Raw genomic sequence first — 22835 nt, 5'->3', positions numbered from 1 at the left:
ATACGTTTTATTTTGTTACCATTAATATATTTATTGCATAAGTTTCCTATTTCTATTTTTTTATTTTTTTAGCTCGACATTTATGAATGGATGAATGAATCTAAATATAAATCCATTTTACAGAATAAAATATTCATGATCGAGTGTACATGTGGGTAAGCATACATCAATACAATGGCGTAATGCACACAAAATACACAAGATAAGAACTATCAGAAAATGTACATGACATTGGAGATTAAGATCATCTCATGTTACACCATCACAAGGAAGCACACATGTAGCGAATTAAGAGACAATTAAAATGAGAATTCTTTGTATTAGACACAAACAACAATAGAAGTCGACAATAATTATGAAGCTATTGCGTACGACAAAATTGGTATTTCACTGCATTATCAAACTCTACATACAAACATCCTTCATCATCTGTTTTATTTCCCTTCCATCCGCACCTCACCTCTAATCCATGACTATGAAGGTATTCAGTATCAATTCATGAGTGATCTGTATTCAGCAAGACCGCCCTGTTCCCTTCCACCCCCAAACAAACAAAGCAACAAGTAGAACGAGGTATGCTTGGTGTTAGCTTGCATCCATGACCGCTGCGAAAGCCCCAGCATCTCAAGCTTCTGAAATTTTTGCCTATGCTGCGTAGCATCAGGTACACCCAGCTCAACGTAATCGCATCCAGAGTTCAACAAAATATCCTCTTCTGGATCAAGAAAAGCAAGATCATCAAATTTTATAATGAAGAGGGTTCAACAAAAGAGATTTGCTTCCATTTCACATATTGGACTATTTCCTGATAGCTTAACCGTTTGGATTTGTGATTACTTGATCAAATCTTTAAGATGATAGTGGAGTAAGTCATGAGCTCAAATCTTATACCTATCCCCTCTTTTCCAATATTTAATATAAAAAAAATTCATACAGTACATATTCTTTATTTGGGTCTGCAACATGTAATTGAATTTAGTTCTCACATCAAGCGTAAGTCAGCTTGCTCACGAGGAGAATATTAGAGCATATAATGGGTCCTTTTCTATCAATTTAAGCTTTTGAAATTTGTTATCACCTAATTAGATAAGATGATGTATCACAAGTGTAATATGGAACGAAATGCATATTATTACGCATACAAACAGGCCTAACCAACTAGGAGAGGTGTTCCAACTTCCACAAAGTAAACTTGGGAGAAGATCATAGGTAGCAGAGAATAAAAATACAACTTCCACCTTTTCCCTTCTTGAAAGGGAATAAAGGGAACTAGTTGGAGAAAGAGAGTTTAAAAAAACGAAATCCTGTCAAGTCTTCTTCCCTTGAAGAGAAGATCTGGAGCTAGAGAAGAAAAGGTGGTGGAGAAAGCATTTATCTTGAAAAAGTAGAAATGAAACTAGTTCTTTAGGTGTCTTGTACGAGATATATGTAACTTAATTTCTTGGCTTTCCTACATAAGATCCATGAATCTCCCCTATAATCTAATTCCACAAAAAGTCACTGACAACTTATAGAAAGACAAAAGCATGCTTGTAAAAGATCAGGTTGTTCTTTACTCTTAAAACACCCTAAATTCAGCATGAATTATGGTTTACTATGAACATTTAGGTAATCATTGAAGAGAACTGATGACTTTTATGAAAAAAGATGGATGATAATAGTACATACTGAACAGTTCAAAGAAAATACATTGGTTAATAAAATGTACAACTAAAACAAATCCCACTCAATTCAGACACTGATGAAATTATTTAATTATGTGTTTAATCTATAAAAATTTTAACTTTGTCTTTTTCTATAGTTGACTTGACAATTCTTGTAGGAACCTAAAAGGTTTGAGTGAAATAAAATGCATGTAAATGAAAACAACAAATCCATAAAGATTTACCCGAAGTTTTAAGTCCTGCATTGCATCTAATGACTCAGAAATGTCCAGTTGCTTCATAACTGTGGCGTGCAAGACCTGAACAGAGAGTTTAAAATAAATAAATTTGACAGATGGACCAACAAATGCCCCGGACGAGCAAAACTACACTATGGATCTTAGGATATGATATGGTAAAACTAATAAAATTAGATCAATTAAGCAACATATCACACTGTCTTGGTTAAATAATGTTCTGCAACACAACAGATTTCCAAGAATACCATAATGGGAGATCTGGTAGATAAAGATGAATAAGGCTATGTACCAACATGCTATTTTGATAATAAAATCACTCCTATAATTCAGGTTATGAGTACAAGGACATTTGATAATTTTTTATTTTAACAAAATGAGAGACTCCATGAGGATGGAAAAAAGACAGGATTAGATAGGGTAATTTTATATGAATAAGCAATATTCAAAATAAAACACCTTCAGCACATGAAATAATTTGATCATATTTAATATGAGATGTGCCATTACTCTCTATTATAAAAATGCTGACAACAAAAATACAGAAATTCTAAAATATTCATCAAGAGAGACCTTCCTGTGACAAGCTGATCGAGCACACATTAAAGATGAAGGGGCTAAAACATACTGCAGAGGCAGATAAAGGGGAAATGAAAACATACCCTTTTAGTCTTTTCAAGGTCAAACTCAATATGTTTTATTCGATCCCAAGATTCGAGCAGGACACGCTCTTTCTCAAAAGGAATCTCAGCATGCTTGTTTGTTAGCTCATCAAACATCATTTCTAACCTCTGAAGGCGTTCCAAACAGGGACTCAAACGATCTTCAATATTTTCCATTGATAGGCTGCACTGGGCAGCAGTATTTTGAGCATCTGAGGGATGAATGTTGCTCAGCCCTCCCTCTCTAAAACCAATAACATGAATGTATGACAGAATTTTGATTAAGAAAGCTATCAATACTCTTGCAATCCACTGAAAAAATCTTTCTCCTGAATCCTCCCTGGTGATAGTGCGACTCCCAATGCTCAGACTATCTGAGAACAACAGATCTAAATCAAGAATCCTGAGGACCATGGGAGGGGATGAAAACCTTGTTTCTAAATCAAAGGATGTTTGCATTTAGAGCAAGCCAGCAAGCAATACCTTGTGGATTTGGTGTTGCGATATCATATGAACTCCGTCCTTGATTTTCAAAATCCAAGATTCCTTTATTAGATTGTACTCCTCTTCTACCACAATCTATAGCTTTGTCAACCACAACAATATGGTCATCACAACTATGGTAAGCTGTTGAATCTCTTGCTCTGACCTGCATTAACCATCAAGAAAAAAATTGCAGTGCACTTGTGATCTAACTCAAGGGGAATGAATTTTAATCTTTACCAAATAACTAAGATTAATTTTCCTATCTATCTGAATCTGTGATTGACATCCGCGCCTCACAAGAACACTTGATCAGAATGTAAACTAACACAGCACGCCAGATGACTCTCATTAGCAGCACTTTCTAGAACTATAACAGAGAAATATGCAGTTAAAAGTCATAAAAGTATAAGAAAAAGGAAAGAAATTTTGACCATGAATAAACTCTTTAGCAGTTCGGATACACAGAAACTGACAGAACCTTAAATAAATTATCATTATTGTTGCAATAGCAGATAACTGATTCACTCAAAAAACAGTTCTAAAACATAAACAATCCGTCCTTTGCTGCTTTTTCCCTTTTGCCATAATAGGTTAAAAGGGCCAGCATACCCTTTTCTGGAATGACTGATCAGGAAAATCCTTCAATACCTAATCAACTGGATTATATTATTATTATTATGAAAATGTCCAGCATCATGACCAACTTTCGTAGCAAAATATGAAAACAAAGATGAAACTTGTAGGACTTATAATGCATGGATTAAAGCATGTAGGAAACTATGGTGCCCAAATATTAAAGTATTTTTGTTGCCCTTAACGAGATCTCTTATTTCAAACTTCCTCCAGTTCATTTTATAAATGAGTATCACTTAAATTTTGTTGAAGCTTGAAATTTTGGATCCCAACCAATAAGCATTCCCAATAAAATTAAACACACAATTTCAGTACAGGAGAGTAACTCACTTCTTCACAGACTGGAGCTAAACGACTATGCTCAACAGTCCTAGAAGCAAGATCATCAACATCTGATCCAGATTCAAGTGTCCATGTACCACTACTTCTTCCCTGTCATTAATACAGACAAAAAATATAATACAGGAAGAGCATGACACAATGTATCTAAAAACATAGAGGATTTGAAGGCTTAAAGGCCACACAAATAACAACTTGCCTTCAAAAGATATGGCCCTGCGAATGCTTCATCCCCGTCCGACATACGTCTAGTATGCCTAAGTGATGCTGCTTCAGCATTTTGCACAAGCTAAAATTTGAAAGATTCTGATAAGAACATTTCCCCAGTTTTTCTTGTTTAATAAAATTTAAATGGAAAACAGTAATCATTTTCAGCTATCAAGGTATTAACACCAAAATGAAAAACTATCACATGAAAGTGAGTATATCTATTGATATTGTTTATTATTCCAAAATCAGCATGATAAAAAACATGTTCCATTTCAAGCATACGTGAAATGTTCAAGTTGAATGATCCGACACAAATTAGATGAGCTAAGTGCAAAATCCAATTTGGCCAATTGTGTTCATTCAACAAAATAGAGAGCACCACTGCACAAGTAACAGTGAATATAACATGAAAGAAAACTACGGTTCAACAAGTTCATCATTGTGATACAGACTGCTTATAAATGCAGAGGAAGCTATTCTTTTAATTGATTAATGATTAATCTGAACTTAGTGGTGAAACAATGTAACCAAATGGGAAAGTAAATATCTACTTCTTTCAATAAACAAATTATACCTTCATGATGTTAGGATTATTCCAAGGTCCTTTATTGGACTTCAAACACCCTCCTTCAGCAGCGCATGTACATGAGCCACCCAAGAAATCTGGAAGTTGACTAAACATGACAAACATATGAAGTTTACTAGGCTATCAGAAAGCCAAACCATCAATTTCAATATCATGATAGAGGAGATATGATCTAACCTTGAATCAATGACTTCAAGTAATGTACCTTGGAACTTGGTTCCCAATACCTGCATGATACGATATTTATCCACATATACTACAGCACTTTAAAAAGCAGTAAAATAAACCATTTCAATTATAAAGGAACTTACGTGTATCTTTGATGTTGTTTTTGGGTCAAGAAAACCCTTTACAGTGTTCCAGAGTAGCCTAAAACCATGACCGGCATTGACAATGAACATCTGATGTAGAGTCTGCATTTTTTACAAGTGTAGAACTTTATCTTAATACAGATAAATAAAAATAATGGATTGTCATATAAAGAAAGCCAAGTACCTCAGGGTAGTAATCTCCATCAATTTTCTGCATTTTCAGCAAGAGGTCTCTTGCTGTCTTGCTGAAATTCTTCAAGCCCTGCATCATATAGAACTAAAACTGACTCAGCGAGATCAAAACAAACAATATTATTTTTCCTGCGACCTGAACAATTCAGTATATGCACTAAACAGTAAAATATCTTCATCTCATTCCTGTTTATATGCACATGAATAAGTACAATCTGGAAAAGAACTATCGTACCACACCATGCACATCCAAAATAGTGGTTGTTGAGTCAATATGCCTCTTTGCTGCAACTGAACATGCAGGAAACTTTTCATGAAAAGCTTTCTCAAACTCCTGGACATGATATTTTATGTACCGTTCTACAGTAGTGATATGCATAAGCTTATTTGGCTCCACTTGCCCAAGCCTCTCAATGTAAACAGGTCTTCCCTCTTTATCAACTCCATGGTAGCCTTGAGGATAATGTCGCAAAACTTCCTCCAGCTCCTCAAACATAAAATCCTTGCATCCAATAGTCACAAGTTGCTATGTGTTAGCATTCACTGATAAATTTGCATCTAGCTCAATATAGCATCTGACCTACAAGTGATGATCCTTAACATAACTGAAAAAGGTAATGGAATTCTAGAAAAGATAACTAAAGAAATTAAAAATACCTAAAACTGACTGCATTAAAGTTAAAGACAAAGGAATGTGTCGTATACGATGGTGAAATTTTATCCAGACACATGGGATTGATAAGCGGAAATGAAAAATATTGTAGTTCTCAAAAATAGTTGCATCTGCATTATTGCTAACATATTGCTTTTCACTGTCTGAAAATGCTCATCATCGTAGATCTAGCTTCTCACTTGTGCTCCTTGAAATACAATTTAGATGTAGGCTTTCCAGCATGATGATTTTTGCTGCCTAAGGAATAATTTTCAAGATCTGAAGAGTTCTCCTAACTAAACCCTTTAGAAATTCCACTTACATGTTCTTGTAGGCATAGCAGCTATATGGTACGAATAGTAGAGGATCAATTTTTATGGTAAAGTCAATATAGCTGTAACTCTTCAAGAGAACATTCATGTGTGCGTGTGTGTGTGTTATATGGTACCAATAGTAGAAGATCAATTTTTATGGTAAAGTCAATATAGCTGTAACTCTTCAAGAGAACACTCATGTGTGTGTGTGTATACACACACACATAAAATGCATGTCCGATTAGCATATGTCAAGGCCCATCCCAAAAAATATATATTATTCATTTAAATAAAAATTGCAATGTGAAGTATAAAGGTAATAAGCAGTTTCTAGTATATTCAGAAGATATAGAGCCTGGAATAATCCAATTCAAACTGGAACTGCTCCCTTATAACTTTATACAGAAATAGGGAAATAGAACTAAGGTGGTAACGTTAATATAAAATTTCTGAATATCATAATGTATTTGACTATCAGCTATAAATAAATATGCTTGCATCTACTTCCATGTCAAAAATATATCAACTCGATTTTGCTTTAAGTTCAGTGGATTTGTGACATTAAAATATCTCAGAGCCATTGCAAGGCAAGACACAAGTGGCAAACGCACACAAAAAAAGAAAATTAAAGAAAAATTCCTAAGGATGACAAAAGAAGAAGAAAGAGGAAAAATAAGAGAAACTTTAATAGTATCTTCGGCAGACTTTTCTGTTCCGTTCAAAGAAGTCAGCACCTAACAATTTTCTAGCCTCATCAACCTTTTATTGCCTATATGATTCTGAACAAGCTTATCAAGGTAACCTACCTCCAAAATTGTATCTGTCCCAAATTCCTTTCTCCAATGAAGCATATCAACCCACATCTGAACTGCTTTCTCACGGTCAAATTTTCTAGCTTTCAAAAACCTGCAAACAGAATTCCAACAACGAGCAATAAGGAAACTTTGGAATGGCAAGTTGCCTAGAAAAAGAAAATCATAAGTAAATGACAGATTACAACAAGTGCACATGCTCTTCAAATTGAAGCTTATAAGGCATTAATGAATTGAATGAAGATGTTTATCGTCACACTTCAGGCAGCTAATCATACAAGCCTCAAACAAGGTTTCAATAAACATACCTTTATTACAACAAAAAATCAAACTGCTTTATAGCGAAAAATTAACCTGAGCAGTATATGATAGTCATCGTGTTTCTCTGGCAGCAACTCCCTAGAAATTAGCTCCTTGCGAAATGTGTAGACAGCACGTTCCTCTTCCACATCCCTGACATCCTCAATCGAAACAGAAGAAGTCCTGTGAACATCCTTCCTCTTCCCTCGTTTCTTGAGAGAGTGGGTGAACCGTGAAGAAGCACTTAACGCCTTTTTCTTTAAAGCTCCTATGGTCAATCTTCTTCTTTCATCCTCAGAGTTCTCCACATCTGATCTCCTTTCTTTTCTGTCTTCCAAAATATGCAGACCTTCCATGCCTTCAACACAACAAAATAAAGTAAGGTGCGGCTCTAGTATCACTTCATATTCTCGGAAACCGAGAAAGACATGAATTGAAGCAACCATACCGGTCATTTCCTGGCTGCAGAGGACAGGATTCCGGTTGTCTTCAACCTTACAAAGAGATGGTTGCAGCTTATGCTATGTGAACAAAATCCTTGGATTACTGGGGACCTAAGCCTCTACCTAGTTTTGATGAAGGAAACAACAAATGTAGATACCAGCACTTAAGCAAACATCATTAACAATGTATCTTCAGTTTCTTCAACATATTAAATGACTTAGCTATAAACATCTAAAAAGACAATGAAGAAGAAGAAGGTATTGATATTATTATGATTCCTCAGAACTTACTCATGGAACAAATGAAACCATTAGACTGCGCACCGATTCAATATGCAGCTTAAAAATTAAACTGAAGGGGAAAACAAGAAAAGATGAACCGCGTGGTGAGGTACTCAGTACCTATTCACCTCGCAAGAAAATCAACAAATTAAAACGCCACTAAATTTAAAAGATTCCCTTTTTTTTTTTTGGAGAAAAGCCAAAGAGAGAAACGACAGTTCAACGACCTGCATTTGTGCCAATAGAGTAAAACCCAGGAAAGAAAATAAGGAAGGCGTCCTCAAGATCAAATCCTACAAACCCATCGTCCAAAAGAGCTATCAAGAAGCCGCTTGAGGACTCCCTCTAGACGCAAATCACACACCCCAAACCTGTGGAGCAGAGAACTACGTTCGTGCGACGTGGAGAGAGCTACCACCGATTTAACGATCTCCGAATCACAAATAACAAGATATATATATATAGATAGAGAGAGAGAGAGAGAGAGAGAGCACCAAATGCGGAGGTCGACGAGGATTCCTCTACCGACAACAACGAGATGATGATTCCCGAGCAAGATGGAATAGAGAAGAAATTCCACCCTCCTTGATCTAAATGGAATATGTTCTTCTCGTCCTCCTCTCTCGACAGCGATTGGAAACGGAAGAGAACGGCACCCGAAAATACACTAAATGTCAAATAAATAGATGAAATGCTTGCGAAGGTTCCCGCACTGCTCTCCCTCTCTCATACTCTTGTTATAAATATATTTTATGGGACAACAAAATGACAGTCATGCCCTCGTAGCTGATATTGTTACTTAACCGTCATTTGATGGAAATAACCGTAAGAATTTATTATATTTTTTAAATGGAAATTAACAGAGGAAAAATAAGGGTAAACAAATAACGGAGTAAATGGGATGCATGCAAAACGGCGCTTTCGGCCGGGTCGCGAGGTGGGCGGCCGCCGAGGGGACAAGAAAAGATCGGCGATCCAGGGGAGACAACGGACGAGGACTACGGCGCGGCTTTTTCTTCGTCGTTGCTTTTTCTTTTCTGAAGACTATCTTTTTTATTGTCTCGCTTTGGGGAATTTTTAGGCGCAGTGTTATGTCTGATGGGACTCCGAATAATAGGAAATAAATGGCTATTTTATTGGATGCGTCAAAAAGCGTGCCGCTTTACAGGCTGTTGCGTACCCCCACAGCAAAAGATGATGATGATGATGATGATGATGATATTAGATGAATGTGAGGTATTTTTATTATTTTTCTTTTTCCTTGCGTGGGACATGTATTAGCTTTCTTTTCTTTTCTTTTTTTATAGAGGACAGGTTGGTGCTCGAATATCGTATAAACTAAAATTAAATTATAGGTGGTGAGAATTACACACCTCGACTCGCATCAGGGCATCGGGCGAGCCACGCTTATCTTCTTCTTATTTTCTTTCTCTTTGTTGGCGAGACCAAGAACGCAGGCTGTGGCGCTCGTTCTGGGGATGTGTTTTCTGTGGCACGCCTCTCTGCCTCTGGTGGAGAGAGGACCGGCTGTCGCGCTCGAGTCAGGGGTCTCGGAAGGAAGACCTGGTGGTGGCGCTGTGATCCCGAGGGGGACCCACCATGGAGGGGAAGAAGAACACAGCCGTTGGTGGACTTACCCTGTGACGCTGTTCGATGTTGGAACAGCCGGTGGCCTCGTCTTCCTCCCGTGGCGGTCAGCCGAGCGATCTTTGACCGACGCTGCTCTTCGGCTTCGGCTGCTACTAGCAACCACTTTGGTCCCAGCGTACCTCCAGGGCCCACATTGTTAAGTTCGCAGTCATGTGCCACCCACTTGTAGCTGTCTCCGGCAAGGAGCTGTTGTTGGGTAGGAGTGGGTTCACCGTAGCCGGGGTCGGCGGAGTGTAGCCCAACCACCCACGGCTATTTGCTGCTTCATCTAAAAACCGTCCACCGAATTGAAGCCCGCGCTGTCATATTCCATTAAAGCTTCAGAACTAAGATACATCTATCTCTAAAGAAACTCGCAGAATATAATCATGGACACATTTCATCATTTGATATCCAAATCCATTTCGTTTACCAACTCGATATCACTGCAAAACACATACAAGTATTGGTCAAATGCCTCGTTGGTTGCCTTGAAGGACAACGCACATCATGCATAGTGGTGCCTACAACTCTGTTCTTCAAGATGTTTGGGTCATGCATGGACCACCTCACCATCAAAAACTAAAAGCGAGAATGATTAAAAATGTGAATCATCAAGGGTATAGCATGATTAAAAAGATGAACCGTCAAGGGTGTAAAGACAGATTCAATATGATAACGTGGACGATAAAGAAGAACATGGCCTTTCAGATCAAGCATGAAGCGCATAAGCAAAGCTAACATGGGGATGGGTCTACCTTAAGCGATGCCCGTGGTCAAATCTTGCATGATAGTGGACCATCTCAGAGGGGATAGCCTGTGTGCTTCGGAGTAGACAGCAAGCAAATCAGGAAGCAGCAAAGAAGGTCCTGCCAAATTGTCAAAGGGATCCTCCTGTTCGAGAGTCACATGCATTGCTTCCGGCTTCCACCACAGCAGCCATTATTTATATTGCAGGACTTCTTGAGATGCAGAGACTGAAGCCTGGGTACCTGACAGAAGAAGCAAGTTCCACCCTTCAATTGGGGAGACGCTAAAATGAATCTCTTGAGACAGGATCAGGAAGTTCGTCCTCAAACGAGAGACTTTGCCATGCAGCACCCACCATAGGAGAGTCTGACAGCAATCTGTCCTAATACGCCGCAGCATCAGGTACGACCGGGAAACCGCCTGCCTGCATTTAAACACATCTTCGGTGGCTAAGGAACAAGAATAAGGTATTCACAGCCAAATGTTAGGGAAGCAAAACTCCAAAAAGATTGGCATAACAATCTGGCACAACAGCGCTTTACGAAAGAGAAGCAGAATCCCTTGAATGGGGACATGAAAATTTGACACAGCAGGGTTTCACGAGAGAACTGTTCACATACTAGATCAGCTCCACTTTGTGCGATCAGCAGATGCAAGCAAGAAATACGTCAAGGCTGTTCTGCCAAGATGCTTCTGATGAGAAATAGGACTCCGTTTCTTTTATGCATCAAATATTTCTGTCAAGTCAGGGCAAGAACCTTTCCTATTGTACACTTCCAATTGTGTTGAAACCACAACTATCTAGAGATAATGGCCAACAGGCGACCATGATTGGCTGATGGTTATGATGTGGGAATTGATGATCACAGTTAAAAGCACAATTGAAGTGGATGGGTCAAAGTTCCTACTGCATTTAACTTTAATACGAGAACTAGACATGGCAGCACAACAGATTAAACAAATGAAGAAGCCAAAATCAAGAATCAATCACTTCTTTGGCTGACATGGGATGCTAAATCCCCCGGTCAATTCCTAAGCTGCTGTGATTAACCATGGAGTAGAGCACCTCCTGTCTGAGCTGTGAATTTGTGCGGGTATCTCATGAATTGCTGACACTCTATGAGCTGAAAAATCACATAATAATTATTCACCCTCCAGCATGGCTTTTCTCTCGTCAAGCTATCCTTGATGAACAGCAACTTGCATGAATCCTTCATAATTTGCTTCCTGAATCATTCCCAAATTGTTCATTGAAGATTGAAGCGCTTGATGCATCAAATTGCCCTCTGCCAGCTAGGAACACTGAGCATGGCTGCTGGAAATCTGAGCCTGAACTTGACTCCAGGATATGCTGAGCCGGAATTAAGTCTGTAGTTTCATGCCCTGGGAACCGCTGCCTCTTCACCCTCTCATGCTTTGGACTCTCTAAAGGGGAGGAAACACGGCAAGTGGAGTCAGGAGTCAGGGGCTTGCTAGCAGCTTTGTCTTGAACTGGGGAAACTGAAGTTGGCGCAGGAGCCAGAGGGTCAGTCTTGTCATCAGAGTTTAAGCAATTATCATTACTGTAGGCATAAATGCCTACTCCAGGTGGTTCAGCCGGCTCCCCACTGAGCCGCTGATGCTCCTCAATAATCTTCTTAAGATACTTGCTTTGGGCTTCTATTCTTAGCTGCAGTTGCCTTTGTACCTGTCAAAATTTTCAAAATCCAGGTCAGAAAAGCTCCCTGTCACAACTCATGGCCTTCTACCTAACAGATTGTATCAGAGTTGTAGGTTAGATAAAAATGTGGGATTATTGTAAAAGTTTCATCAGAAGAATCAGTATAATATTCAATTCATACAAGTTGTTCTGAAGTTTAACGGCCAAAACAAATAAAACCATCAGCCAAATCCCAACCATAACAAACCTGGTTTCTTGCATTTGTATCTGAACAAGTTTTTTCTTTTTTTCTCGCATAGAATAGCAACAGTGGCATCAGAACAAAAGCAAATCATAATGGTAAAACCAACCAGCAAGAAGCTCAATTTCCAGAAAGGAAGGGAGCAACAACGATTACAAAAACAAATCATAGTTCTACCAAAGGGGCAAACAAAATGTACTGTCCGTTGGCAATGACATGATTCTCATAAACAAGAATCAATTAGGGATAATGGATTAGTAGAAGCAGTGTCAATTTGGGCATAATGAATTATTAAGGATTGAAAATCTGGTATCATCAACTGTCGTATGATGATCTGCATGGGAATTAATATCTAGGTGAACCTTGAGCAATTAATTATATTGTAATGTAGGTGAACCTTGAGAAATTAATTATATTGTAGGTCATAGAATCATGATAAACTGTCTTGTATGCCTGACAGTTAACTTTGAAATATCAAAAATGAATTTATCAAAATATTACATCTGATCTTCATAAAATTCAGGACTCTCACAGACAGGAGTCAGTAAGATGAGAGAAAGAAAGATTGAAGCATTTTTCAAAACAAATAAATCAATGGAAAGAAAGATCATTATAGTTGCCATGTAAGGCTATATATGCATCGCAAAGTAATCAGGCATAGAAGATGCAACTCCTAGTAATTCAAGTACTCAAAATATTTTATTTCATTTATATTATTGATTCAATTTGTTAAAACAGATGCCACCATAGAAATATCAAATATATTATTGAAGTTGATTGTACCCTTGCTGATCAATACTCTAATGTCAGCCCAGTAAAAGTGTAATAGCCTAATTTTTAATTAGGTGATAATTTCATTTCTTAAGTGAACCTAGGGTTAGGGTTAAACCTCTCTCCCTTTGTTTATAGTTGGCATCCTCTCTTCTTGTGGGATAGATTATGAACATCGAGGAAGAAGGAGAGGAGACGCTAGGGCATTAACCTACAAAAATCCAAGTCCGATTCCTTAACTTCCCTACATCCTCCTCATTTTTCTTTTTTCATACTAATATCCTTTTCATGTTTGATTGATGTTCTCTTGCTATGGCAAAACTACATGAATCTATGTCAAAGCAAAAACAATAATAGGTTCATTTTCTATCGTAAAACTGCATATATTTGATTCTCCTGACCTTGTAGTGCAAGAACTAAGTCTCATTTGTGAGTTATAAATCATAAATTGTATATCATGTATATGTATGCCTAGAGACAAAATTATTTTGGTGTTGATTTCATAGGATTTTAATGGATTTCCAGATCCTTTAAATAAATAAATAAATAATTTCATGTTCTCTAAGAGTTTGGCAAGTAACATTTGGAATTACATTATCTAGCTATCTATATTTTACTATTAATCATTTAACTATTAAAACAGGAAAGGGCTAATTGGTATGTCTTTACATCACGGCTGACTTGGTCTTGTGTTTATACAACATTGATCTTTCTTAGGTCAAAACACAAATAAAGGAAGAAATTGTCTCTATAACAACACAAAAAAAACTACATATTTGTTTGAATGTAGAATGGTATCGAGAGTAAGGACAGTAGGACTATTCGAGGTGAAATTAGATTTGATAATTGTCATTATTATCATAAATATATTAATTTAAAAAATATATACGTCTCTATGAAAGGATTTTAGTTCAGGCACTGACTGATCTTCTCAAGAACCGATTTAGGTCAATTAAGGACGTGACAGTCAAAGCAATGATTTTAAGGACCTGAATGATTATGGGATCCGATACCTTTACTAGGATTCTAGACTTGTCTTGCAAAAGAAAATATAAGGTTAGAGTGATATAATGGAAGCATAATTAGTGAAATTTAGAGGCCCAAATTTTTTTAAATAGGAGGAATTGTAATACCCTAATTTTAATAAGAAAAAAATTGATAATATATTTTACAAGTGAACCTAAGGTTAGGGTTAAACCCTCTCTCCCTTTATTTATAGTTGTCATCCCCTTCTCTCATGGGAGAGATCATAGCCATCAAGGAAGGAGGAGATGAGATGCTAAGGCATTGACCTACATATGTTCAAGGTAGGGATCTAAGTTCTAAACTTTCCTATATCCTCCTTTTATTGTCCATGTTAATATCCTTTTTTATGTTTGATTGATGTTCTCTTGCTATGATAAAATTGTATGAATCTAATTGACATAGATTACTTTCACATAAATTCATGCAGTTTTGTTAGAGCAAGTGAACATCAATTAAACAAAAAAAGGATATTAACATAGAAAAAAAAAAGATGTGGGAAAGTGCAAGACTCAAATCCCTACTTTAGACTTTTGTAGGTCGACACCCTACATCTCCACTCCTCATTCCCCGATGGTCATGCTCTCTCCCATGAGGGGCTGACAACTATAAATAAAGGGAGAGGAGGCTTAACCCTAACCCTATGTTCACTTATAAAATAAATTTATTAATTTACTCCCAAATAAAATTAGGATATTACAATTCTTGCCTCTTAAAAAAAAAATGGTCTTGCAAATTTCTCTAATTATGCTTCCACTGTATCACTCTAACTTTAGATTTTTTTATTTTAACAAAACAAATCTAAAACCTTAGGAAAGGCAATTGATCTCATGATCATTCAGGTCACTCAAAATCATTATGCTAAATCAATCTTTGTCATGCCCCGAACTAACCTAAATCAATTCCTGCAAAGATTAACCCATGCCTAAATTAAAATCCTTTCAAAAAGCCATATAATTTATTTTAAATTAATATATTTATTACAATAATGATAATTATCAAATCCATTTCTTCTCGAATAATCCTCCGGCTCTCGCTCTCGATACCACACTATCTTCAAACAAATATGTAATGTTTTGTGTGTTGTTACAGGGACAGAACTCGTTCCTTTATTTGTGTTTTGACCCAATAAAGATTAATATTCTAGAAGCAAAAGACCAAGTGAACAATGATGTAAAACAGAGTAATTAACTCTTTCATGTTTTTATAGTTAAATGATTAATAATAAAATATAGATAGCTAGGTCATGTAATTTCAAACGTCACTAGCTAAAGTCTTTGAAAACATGAAAGAGTTTTTTTATTTAAAGAGTCTAGGAATCCATTAAAATCCTATGAAATCACTAGCAAAATAATTTTATGCCAAGGCATACATATATATGATATACAATTTATGAAATACAATTAATTCTTGCACTACAAGATTAGGAGAATCAAATATATGTAATTCTACCATAGTGTTTTTGCTTTGGCATAAATTCATGCAGTTTTTAATAGCAAGAGAATGTCAATCAAATATGAAAAGGATATTAACATGGAAACACAAGGAGGATGTAGGAAAGTTAAGGACTCAGTTCCTTACCTTGGACTTATGTAGGTCAATGCACTAAAAACTCCTCTCCTCCTTCCTCGATGGCCACACTCTCTCCCATGAGAGGGGATGGCAGCTATAAATAAAGGGAGAGGAGGTTTAACTCTAAACCTAGGTTCACTTATAAATGAAATTATCAATTTACCCCTAATTGAAATTAGGGTATTACAAAAAAAAAAGATATAACTTGGCAATGCAAAAATGATTTCACAATATGTGATGTTAATTAGCATAGAACATTATATACAACATTATCTTAAGAGGTTTAAACAAAATTAGATAATAGCATAATTCTTCATCTAGTAGAAAGGCAGATAGCTTGAAGTCATGATAAATTCATGTGCAACAAATTAGCCTATGTGCTAGCACAACAAAAATATTAAGGAAAAGATAAAAACCGATAAATCTATGCCAGAGTGGATAGCAACAGATATGATGCAGATATTAGTTAAAGGGAAAACAGAAGACTTAGGATGGATTCAATATATAATAATTCCATACTATCAGTATCAGATAGCATCATACAAAAGTTGAAAGGTTATCCATAAAGCACTAAGCAAATTGATAATGCCTTTTACCCATTGTTTCTGGAGTCAGCTATCTTTGGTTTAATGATACATAAAAAAATGAACTGGTCAATTTTCTGACCAAATTAATTATGTTATCATGGATCTTAACCAAAAGATTGATACGTTTATCAAGATTTGTCGGGACAAACTCTGGTTGAATTGAATGTCATGATTTTATTTTGAGAAAAAAAAGTCAACTTTAAGAAACACAAACATTTATTGAACTATGTATACCAGAGAGAACTTTTCAAAGGATTAAAAATAAAGATCAAGTGGGGCATTCTGAAGTTAAAATGTCTCCTGAATTGACATGTTCAGTTTGAACTTATCGCAGATAATCACAAACCTCAAAGGTCTACTCTTGTGTATTTCCCTCATACCATGCTGATTCAAGGTAGCTAAAAGGGATATTTCCCTCATACCAGAAATATCGGTCCAAGTTCCCATACAATAAGCCTAAAACAAAGACGATGCAGAAGAAAGAATCTTGATGCATCACTTCATTTAATGTGTAGTTTGTTAAATAAAACCTCCACTTCTTTCCACAAATCAACATGTTTCTTTGTGGTATCTGTTCAAGTGTATTTAGTTAAAAATATACAAGTTTTCTTCAACATAGTAGCCTTTCCAAAGCCATATATTGCATCAACTTCGAAATATTACTACCGAATCTGCTGATGTATATAACACAATTTTTTTTCAGTACAAACAAGTAACAACCGCTTTTGCACAATCAATATATTTAAGTTACAAAAATACACAATTCACCTCTAATTGTTCATGAAGCCGCTTTTGCACCTCCATCTGTAACCTGAGTGCTTCAGTCATTTGCATTCCACTGAGACATCAAAAGCTAAGTAGGTTTAGCATGATGACAAACTAATGAAACTTTTTATCAAGGAAATGAAAACTTAAATGAGAGCTAGAAAGAAATCAGCATAAAAAAAGAGAAGAATGATCGTTTGTTTTCAAATGAATGCTATGCACCAAAAAGCCCAAGAACTTTATCTACTATAACAAATTAAAAGGGCAGCCTAGTGCACAAGGCTCCCACTAATGCGGAGTTCAAAGATAGTCAATTTAAGCAGTCTTGCTCTTGCAATCAGAGAGATTGTTTCTATGGCTCAAATTCCAATAAACTAGGTTGCTAAGGAGCAATATTCCTTGACGCCAAGACTCATCTTCTAAAAAATAAAGAAGACAATTTTATATTGATTTCAGAAATTGGAAAATACGCCAAGACTCACTTTTGTCATGACCCAGCCGAATGGGATAACTGATCTATCATCTTTGTTGAACCTGAATTATTGGCTCAAAATAATTATGCCCAAGTTAATCCTAGTATATCTTTTTTAAGTCATTTTCAGTTTTAGTCCACTTTTGATACGGGACTAAATCGAGAGGTCACAATGCTTCCGCGTAAAGACTTGAGGCCCTCGTCAAGCACCAACATAGCTCGCACCAATATAACTCATTAAATCTTATCATGGTGCACGTGAAGCCTAGCCGTGATGGCTCCAACATATCCACTCCCCATACCCAAAACTAGGTCGGCTCTGACGTAATTTATTATGATCCGACCTAATGAGATAACCAACCTATTAACTTTGTTGAGCCTAAACCACTGGCACAAAATGCATGGGCCCAAGTAAATAATAATATACCTGTCAGAGTTACTGTTATAAGTCGATCTAAAGTTTTAGCCCACTTCCGATGTGGAGGTGGGGTGTCACAACTTCGATACTAGAGTGAACCTAATACATAACTTTTATGTAGCTGTGTTATAAAAAATGAATACCACACCGTTTCTGCTAAAGCTATGTTAAATGCAAGTACAACAAAGTTTCACTTAAGCTTCTAACTAAGTTGCCACAAGAACTACAATGACAACATCAAGCCATACAGATGCTACTACTTGAAGTTGGCAACAAATATCAGTTGTTGAGCTCTATTGAAGACAATATCACTAGGTCCTCATAAGTACTATCCAAATTCCAAAAAGAAGATTCAAGTGGCCACTTGTTACTCTAAAATCTCTATAAATATCACTTTACTCTTGCAGCTTTCCTGTGTCCTTAACTGATACAAATAACCAGGGGAGCTAATTAACAATGACAAATCTTGAGAAAATTATAATCTTTATAAGAGCGTATGAATAGAAATATAACAGAGAAAGTACATGAACTATGTGAAATACTTGCTTAATAGAAATCCATAGTCCTGTATACTTCTTTGGTAATTCATGAACAGTTCATTTTTATTTGTGCTGAATAATTATAGTGGTTCAGGCAAAGTTAAATTTTCAGAGCATTTTCTCTGCCATTGAAGAGACATGCTTCCTGGACAACGAGTTATATTTTCACTCTTGGCTGTGTCCCTTTAGACAACCAGAATCCCAAAACTAAATCTTATCCTTACAAGAATCATAAACAAGTCTATCTGCCACCAAGATGTACTGCTCTTACCATGGTTCTTTAGTTAAAAACATGAGAACAGTTAATGCATGCACAACATGCTTTCTTTGTAACCAAAAGCAAACTTATGGAATAATCTCCAGTTATCTGCAACAATTACTAGTGTCTAAGCAACAATTGTGTTTTGCTTAACTGGGTCATAAAAGACAGACTTACGAGGAGTTTTCAGGTCTCATAGTATGGTCACCAGAATCCTTATTTTCAGACTTAGCACCTACATGAAAAAGAAAACTGTAAAATCAAAACCAAGCCCATGCATCAGTTTCATAATTGTCTGCACAAGGAGAATATGGTTTCCACTTTCAGCAATCAATAAATAACCAAACTCAATAAAATTTCTCTAATAAGTTTTCAGAATACCTACCATCAGCTGATGAATCAGGGATATAATTTGCAAGCCTGTATTTCTGGGTGCACCATCAGAACTGAAATTAGTCAATGCAACAATATGAAAAAAGAAACTCTAAGAAGAGAAAACGTCTAGAAGTACCTGTAAGTGGCTCTTTATATGGTATATAGTTAGTCCTGATACACCCATGATTCTAAGAACTCCTTTCGGAGTTGCTCCTGTCATAGGCAAGCAAATTTAGATACTGTTGAATAGAATTACCTAAGCAGATAAAACAACATGCTATGTCATTTAGCATAACTGAGAAACTTTTTTGCTTAGCCGTTCACTGATTCTTCAACAAATGTACCAAGCATAACTTTGTTTACAAGAAAACACATTATTAGTTATACCAAGATCTATCAAGTTTTGATTTTCTCTCAAATGTTTGCAAAAAGAACCAAGAAGCTTAACAAGTTCAAAGAGGATGGTGAAACTATAACTGAAAACAAATTACTGGAATCCTGCTACAGACCACAATCATATATAAAAGGTACCCTCACCAATATATTATGGGCACTAATGGGTTTTACATTGGAAAGAAAAATGTAACAATAGTTGGCCCATCCACTAGAAATTAATTACTCCAACTAGAGAATTATTCATTCAGAAACTAAATTTTCGTAACAAAAGCATTATGATTTTCAAGCTGCCTATAGATGAAACTAAACACATCAAAACACCTCAGTTATGATAAAGAAACTTATACTACATGATATCACAGGATCAATAACCTGAATCCTTATTATCATTAGGTCATCTCCATTACATTATTCCATGCACAACAAAAAGAGTATATAAAAGGAACTTGCAATTTGTTTGTCTTTTAAAGAAGATGAATATGAAAGGCATTGCACTGTTAGCAGCCTATGTAGGAAAAAAAATGCATGGGAGAAACATCCTCTGTGTCATCCCATAATTTCAAGAGGAAGCCAGATAACCATGCACTTACTATCTGGTCCACCAAGCTGTGTCACAGCATCTACAAAACGGTCATGAAGCTCATTGGTCCACCGTAGACGTTGTCTTGATGCCAAATTAGGATTCCCAGGATCGTTCCTTCCACTATTCGAGAACACAACATTGTCACTCAGTTCTAAGTGTTGGTCATGAGCAAGTGAATTCTTGCCGTTTGGACTTATACTTGAGACTGCTTTGGATTGATACATTTCTCATCATCTATGAAAACAATTACAAAGTAACAGCAACAGTTATATAGCACTTACTAGGTGATTTGCAAAACTCTGAGAGTAGAAATATCAAACTTAGACTTTACATATATGTGATAATAAATCAGATTAAGGCATTATAGTAGTGTTAAATGCCATTCGTTAGACATCAAAACCAGGAAATTAGACTAAAAGAGATAAGGTGGAAGCCCTGCAAAGCAAAAAGTTAATCATTGTGTATTCACAAAAGATCTTGGAGCATCCATAACATGAATTATTATTCCTCAAAATCCAGCTGATCTCCCTACGATAATTTCCATATCAACTTAGATTAATTGTGATATAATAAACATGATCCTTGAGTATAAGAGACTGGTCATACACTAATATCTTTAGCTCCTATCTTAATGAGATACTTTAAAAGACTACTCTATATGGAGTCTTTCAATTTAAGCTTAACTGTGAAATGCCCCCACAAAACAGAGATCAAAGACAGAAAAACACTGATAAAGCTGGAAAACAAATAAAACATTATCACGTTTATATAAAACCATCTCAAAGTTGCTCAAGAACTATTAGAAATAACAATTTTCACAGCATGATTGCAAATAGGATTACCTGTGGTATGTGGATCCTTGTTCCAAACAGGATATGCAACCACGAAAATGAAATGAAAAAAACAGTCTTTCAATGCGACTTACTGAACTATATTTCAGCTATACCCAGAATTTGCAAGTTCTCGGTAACACGAAACAAATAGGCTCTGGCACGATAACTTATCGGTTTATGATTTTTCAGAAATCAAAACCTATAACCGAATGTTATTGATATTAATTTATTAAATATACTCTAATAACTTATAGTTCTGGTAGATTCAGTCATTGACTTGGTGATTCTTCCCATTTCTAAATCAACTACAGATGTCAGTGGGCCAAGATTATTGCTCTATAGTACCTCGCATAACAAACATAGGTTGAAAACATAAGATTTAAGTCACATATTATTGTTAGAGTGGTAGTGATTACATAGTAATATCCTCGACAACGAAAACGTCTATGTTTGTTCAGTATCTAAAAATTCTGGTGCTTTTCATTAACAGTTGTTGTTTTATAGTTTACAAAGAAACCAAAAAGATCAACATCACATTGAAGTAGAAACAATTACCTTACACTCCACAGGAATATATTAAAAGATAGCTGGTAAGGGTTAAGTACCCAATCAACCTAATCAAATAGCAGCAAAAATCCTCTGGGGGTCCACTAACAGTTTAGCGATGGGGCAAAAAAGATCAACTCACGGAACCTCGATTACCTTCCCTCTCAAAGAAACTATTTTGAGCTCGAACGGTCTCCAAACCCTCTGAAAACTACCACAGTTTAAAGAGCCAACAATCTCCATCCATGCGTCAAAACTCATGCTTCCAGAAAGTCCCAAGTTCCATAAACTAAATAATAGCCCTAGTGACCAGAAAAATGAACCCTAGAGATGGCTCAATTAATCTCATTCCCCGTCAACTCTCCTACCGTGCAGGATCAACACAAGCCGATCGAGAGCCACGAACCAATTAATGCACCCAAATCTACAAAGAAGAGAGATATATTTATTACCTAGACTGACAAGTCGCTAAATCGCCCCCAATTCCCGACTCCAGCAGGATTGAAGCCACGATCGCCAGCGAACCCACTGCAATCGGGAGCGTGAACTGACTGAAAAATAGCAGAAACGAGCAAATTGAGATAAACATGGAACAATCAATAGCCATAGAGACCGAATCTTTTTGGCGGAGATCGAGAAATCACGAGGGAGGACTTGTCGTAAATCGAGATTTCGTTGCACTCGCTTACCCCCGCTCAGAGATTGGTCGGGCTTCCGCCGGTCCGAGGGCTCGCGATCGCTCCCTAAAACGACCTTTATAGTTGCCCGCGGGCAGAACCCGAGGGCTGCCCAACCGGGATGCGGCCGATCCGTCTCGAGACTCTCTTGTATCGGAGATCCTTAAATAGCATACGTGGCATCTTCTTGGCCACAGGATCCACCCTGTATCCACTCGATTGTTCGTGGTGTTTTAGGAACCTTTCCTCTCTTCCTTATTTCGTATTAAGAACATATCGTTCGAGATAATTTGATTATTTTTTTATGCCTTAAGACACCAAAATAATAAGAAAAAAATTGTATTAATTGATGATTGTGAGACTCCAATTCTTAATTTCTTCCCAATCTTCTCTTGAATGGAGATAGATGTGTGGTCAAACAACACACAAGGAATGAAGATGTGTAATCAAACAACACGTGTGATCTATCTTCCCATACATTCGATGCAGGTGTGTGATCAAACAAACAACAATAAAATATTAGGAATGAAGAACATGGCTGGTGAGAGATTAGAGTGAGAGAGAGAGTCCACCTCTCTGAATTGACCACTGTGTTTGATTCAAGGATAAGAAAAGAA

General features: G+C 36.6%; 2 protein-coding genes across 10 annotated transcripts; both read right to left on the bottom strand.

The window, feature by feature from the left end:
- Window positions 1–294: 294 nt before the first annotated feature.
- LOC103990480 (phosphatidylinositol/phosphatidylcholine transfer protein SFH13-like) lies at window positions 295–11260 on the bottom strand. Of its 6 annotated transcripts, XM_065191103.1 has the most exons (18): window positions 11122–11260; window positions 10857–10925; window positions 10510–10743; window positions 9496–10071; window positions 7846–7963; window positions 7452–7755; window positions 7092–7191; window positions 5555–5821; window positions 5312–5389; window positions 5128–5229; window positions 4994–5043; window positions 4805–4904; window positions 4220–4309; window positions 4012–4113; window positions 3046–3211; window positions 2563–2951; window positions 1889–1963; window positions 295–715 (listed from the first exon to the last, which is right to left on the bottom strand). In XM_065191103.1, exons 5-18 carry the CDS (start codon window positions 7850–7852, stop codon window positions 698–700), a joined length of 1848 nt encoding a protein of 615 aa, XP_065047175.1. In that variant the 5' UTR covers window positions 7853–7963; window positions 9496–10071; window positions 10510–10743; window positions 10857–10925; window positions 11122–11260; the 3' UTR covers window positions 295–697. The 6 variants fall into 6 exon arrangements, with proteins under 6 accessions (XP_065047175.1, XP_065047174.1, XP_065047173.1 ...); XM_065191102.1 differs by lacking the exons at window positions 9496–10071; window positions 10510–10743; window positions 10857–10925; window positions 11122–11260 and adding an exon at window positions 8617–8836; XM_065191101.1 differs by lacking the exons at window positions 9496–10071; window positions 10510–10743; window positions 10857–10925; window positions 11122–11260 and adding an exon at window positions 8132–8592.
- Window positions 11261–11388: 128 nt separating this feature from the next.
- Window positions 11389–22269, bottom strand: LOC135678375 (myb family transcription factor PHL7-like). Of its 4 annotated transcripts, none has more exons than XM_065191107.1 (8): window positions 22231–22269; window positions 21994–22092; window positions 20170–20396; window positions 19320–19396; window positions 19194–19236; window positions 18986–19043; window positions 17124–17193; window positions 11389–12188 (listed from the first exon to the last, which is right to left on the bottom strand). In XM_065191107.1, the coding sequence occupies exons 3-8, from the start codon at window positions 20384–20386 to the stop codon at window positions 11715–11717; spliced, it is 939 nt and encodes a 312-aa protein (XP_065047179.1). In that variant the 5' UTR covers window positions 20387–20396; window positions 21994–22092; window positions 22231–22269; the 3' UTR covers window positions 11389–11714. The 4 variants fall into 4 exon arrangements, with proteins under 4 accessions (XP_065047179.1, XP_065047181.1, XP_065047180.1 ...); XM_065191109.1 differs by having other exon boundaries at window positions 21994–22069; window positions 22231–22258; XM_065191108.1 differs by having other exon boundaries at window positions 21994–22069; window positions 22155–22248.
- Window positions 22270–22835: the final 566 nt, after the last annotated feature.

The sequence above is a fragment of the Musa acuminata genome, chromosome BXJ1-7, assembly GCF_036884655.1.
Source record: "Musa acuminata AAA Group cultivar baxijiao chromosome BXJ1-7, Cavendish_Baxijiao_AAA, whole genome shotgun sequence".
NCBI lineage: Eukaryota > Viridiplantae > Streptophyta > Magnoliopsida > Zingiberales > Musaceae > Musa > Musa acuminata.
Note: the sequence above shows the minus strand (reverse complement) of the source record. Positions and strands in the feature narration are given on the sequence as shown.